The sequence below is a fragment of the Aplysia californica genome, unplaced genomic scaffold, assembly GCF_000002075.1.
Source record: "Aplysia californica isolate F4 #8 unplaced genomic scaffold, AplCal3.0 scaffold00099, whole genome shotgun sequence".
Lineage (NCBI taxonomy): Eukaryota > Metazoa > Mollusca > Gastropoda > Aplysiida > Aplysiidae > Aplysia > Aplysia californica.
In genome coordinates, this window is record NW_004797369.1 from 301016 (window position 1) to 305096 (window position 4081).

The 4081-nt window shown below is 43.0% G+C and overlaps 1 protein-coding gene across 1 annotated transcript in view; it reads left to right on the forward strand.

The window, feature by feature from the left end:
• The window catches only part of LOC101858851 (fibrillin-3), a gene marked incomplete at both ends in the record, with an annotated part of 89182 nt that overhangs the window by 71366 nt on the left and 13735 nt on the right, over positions 1-4081 (forward strand). Inside the window, 1 exon segment of the mRNA XM_035968945.1 lies at positions 2345-2479. Within this exon segment, the coding sequence (XP_035824838.1) occupies positions 2345-2479 (135 nt within the window).

Consider the following 4081-nt stretch of genomic DNA (forward strand, 5'->3'; position numbering starts at 1 on the left):
GTTACCTGTGTCAGTGCGTGTCTGGCTATAGAGCGACGGGGGAAAGCGCGTGTGTGGGTGAGTACTGTCGGTGTGTGGGTGAGTACTATGTGTGTGGGTGAGTACTGTTGGTGTGTGGGTGAGTACTATTTGTGTGTTAGTTCTGTTGGTGTGTGAGTGGGTACTGTGAGTGTGAGTACTGTCTTTGTGTGGGTGAGTACTGTGTGTGTGTGTGTGTTTGTGTGTGTGTGTGTGTGTGTGTGTGTGTGTGTGTGTGTGTGTGTCAGTGTGTGTCTGGGTATAGACAGACGACTTACTGCGCGTGTGTGGGTGAGTACACGACACAGTACATCACTGTAGAAGCTGCTCTGACGGCCATCTGTATAAAACGTTCACCCGTGAGTACACGACAAAATAATTACTGTAAGACCTGCTGTGACGGCCACCCGTACCATTCCCCTGTCTATTCTATCGTTGTCCAGACATTGTCATTAAGAAAGCCAGCAAGATCTCTGAATATGATTTTGCTAGAATTGATGAAATGCATAGCACCACAAGTATAAAATAGATAAAAAGCTTTATAAACGACCCTTCACACTCACTTTCCACGCAAATTGATCAGATCACGCAGAGGCAGATAATATGCACTGCTAAAAGCAAAGAAAAAAATATATATAAAAGAAGTTTTTTACCATCTAGCATAAGGCTTTTGTCAGAATAAGCATCAATGTGTATTGTTCTTTAGAATGTCTATCTGTATATAACCCAAACGGTTTTGTAATTAAATTCCTGCATGTGGTTGAATGATGCATCTGATGTGATATGTACATTTTGTCATCTTTACTTCTCTCTTCATATTGAATTTTAATGAGAATAATATATAATAAAAAATGTCATGTATACCTGCATTATATTAATAATAATAATAATAATAATAGATAGCATTTGTATAGCGCATATCCCTGCTCAACAGCAGGCTCTATGCGTTTTACACTATATTATTACCCCAGCAGACCATAGAACACTCCGAAACATTCTCAGCTTCCCGGGAAGCATACAGGGTGAGTGTTTTTACAGTCCTGTACAGTCAAGGAAAATTTCTCTCTGGGATAATAAAGTATTACCTTATCTTGTCGTATCTTATCTTATCTTATCTTATCTTCCCCTGTCTATTCTATCATTGACCAGACATTATCATTCTCCTGTCTATTCTGTCTTTGTCATTCCCCTTGGGAAGAATTAAAAAACTACACTGTAAGAGGTCAACTTCTTGATAACATATGGGCCATTTACGAAAACAGTATAATAAGTACAGTAACAACGTAATAGGGACTCACAGAATGGTTCTGGATAACATCCGGAATAAGACAAGGTTGTCTCCTATCACCACTACTATTTATCATATAAGGATAGAATTACAAAAGAGGCCAACACAGAGCTAGACGTCCTAAATGAATTACTCTTGGCTGATGACCAAAGCCTGGCACACAAAGATGAACAAAGTCTCCAACACCACACCACCAGATTAAACGAAGAATGTAACAACTACTACATGAAGATCAACATCAACAAAACAGCGACAATGAAAGTAAGTAGAAAGCCAGAACCACTCAGGATACACATCAACAACAACAGTCTCAGACTGGTCCAAGCATTTAAGTACCCCGGAAGTATATTCACAGAGGATGGGCAACTGAACAAAGAAATTGAAACACGAGTACAAAAGGCTAATAATGTTAGTTAGTTACCAGCTTACTCCACCACTGAAACATCCTGACATCCCCATGACAACAAAACTCAAAATGATCAACAACATATTCATCCCAAACATGCACCAAACAAGACATTGGAGCAAAGAATTACAACATGTAAAATGCAATGCCTTAGAAATTATAATAGAAAATCAGTAAACAAGACCAGGCGAAACAAAATTAGAAACTCTGTAATCCGAGAAATGGAGGCCACAAATGATGTCATGCATCACATCCAACACCAAAGAATCAAATGGTTTGGACATCCCCCTGACCCAAGCTCTCCAGCTGGCGACAAAGAGACGCCTCTTTCTTCCCGCGACACCCAAAAGGGTATAAGCGGCGGATAAATTAAAAGTAATGTAAAGTCATTCTCCTGTCTATTCTGTCGTTGTCATTCTCCTGTCTATTCTGTCGTTGTCATTCTCCTGTCTATTCTGTCGTTGTCATTCTCCTGTCTATTCTGTCGTTGTCATTCTCCTGTCTATTCTATCGTTGACCAGACATTGTCATTCCCCTGTCTATTCTGTCGTTGTCCAGACATTGTCATTCTCCTGTCTATTCTGTCGTTGACTAGACATTGTCATTCTCCTGTCTGTTCTATCGTTGACCAGACGTGGACGAGTGTACAGAATCCAGCCACAAGTGTGCCCAGCTGTGCACCAACACTCCCGGCGGCTACCAGTGTTCGTGTGAACAGGGCTTTAGAGTGTCTGGCCCCGACAGAAGGAACTGCTCGCGGCTACAAGGTGGGTCGTTACGTCACCCTAGTTGGCTTACGTCGTACCATAGATATATATTGCTATTGATTATATGTCACTGAGAGACCAGGGATATTGCTTCCGGCTACAAGGTGGGTCGTGACGTCACTACCGTTGGCTTATGTCGTACCATAGATTTATATTGTCATCTATCACGGACAGACCAGGGATATTGCTCTCAGCTTAGGTGGTGCCATAAATTTATTTGTTATATTATATATCACTGACAGACCCCGGGAAGGGCGGAGTCTGTCACTCCTCCAAATCCCCCACTAGACCGCCGTCCAATCCAGGACGGCAACCTAGAAAACACTCTGCCTCCCCCGCAAGGAGTCAGAGTGTTTCTTCGAAGCCGGGGCCTTTGAGCTCCAAACCAAAACCTAAAAAATCATAATGGCGGTCCTGCAATGGAATGCTGGCGGAATCCGACCTTCCATTGCAGAATTGCAACATTTACAGGCCACACTGTGCCCACGGGTGGCCTGTATTCAAGAAACAAAATTCGCCCCGGCTTCAACCATAGACTTACAAAGATTTACTGCGTACCTTCACATTCACGCGGAGAACCAGATTGCTTCCGGTGGTACCACCATCTACACCGACAACAACACACTCCACAAAACCCCGGAGGAACAAGATCTGGTTCTCTTGGGAATGTGAGGACGCAGTAAAGAAAAAGAAGGCGGCGTATCGAGAGGCCGTCAACAACACCACTGTAGAAAACAAGATCAATTATTTAAAGGCTCGAGCTGTGGCACTTAGATTCCTCAGGGAGAGCAAGAGACAATCATTCCAAAAATACATCTCCAAAATCAACAGCCAGACACCACTCAACCAAGTTTTCAAAATTGCTTTAAAAAATTCTTAGGTAGACGCACAGACACCATTCGGCACGTCCAGAGGCCGGATGGAACCACAGCTGAAACACAAGTAGACATCGCAAACACAATAGCTACATCTCTCGCCAAAAACTCATCCCAAGCAAACTACAACACCACTTTTCAAAACATCAAAACTAACAGAGAAAAACAACACCTAAACTTCCACTCAAACAACACTGAAACCTACAACGCAGACTTCACAATAGACGAACTAACATCGTGCATCTCGGACCTGGGCGATACATCCCCGGGACCGGATGACATCCACAACAAGATCATTAGACACTTACCCTCAGAAACACTCACATTCCTACTACACATATACAACGACATGTGGCGGTCGCACTCCTTTCCGGAGTCTTGGCGTCTCGCCGCTGTCATTCCAATACCCAAACCAAACAAAGACCACACACACCCATCCAATTACAGACCTACAGAACTAACGAGCTGTCTCTGCAAACTGATTGAAAAAATGATTCACAGGCGACTCATGTGGTTTCTGGAACCAACATCTTGTCCGCCCGGAGACCTTTATACGCGAGGCGTTCGCTGAAGGAGGCCACATGATCGCCATCTTTTTCGACTGTTGTTGTTGTTTTTAATTAAAACTTTTGGGTGTAGTACAACTGAAAAAGTGGCTTACGAAATCTAACTTGGGTCAGAAATGTTGAAAACGGAAACCTATTATTTAGGCTGTCTTAAAGGGGGG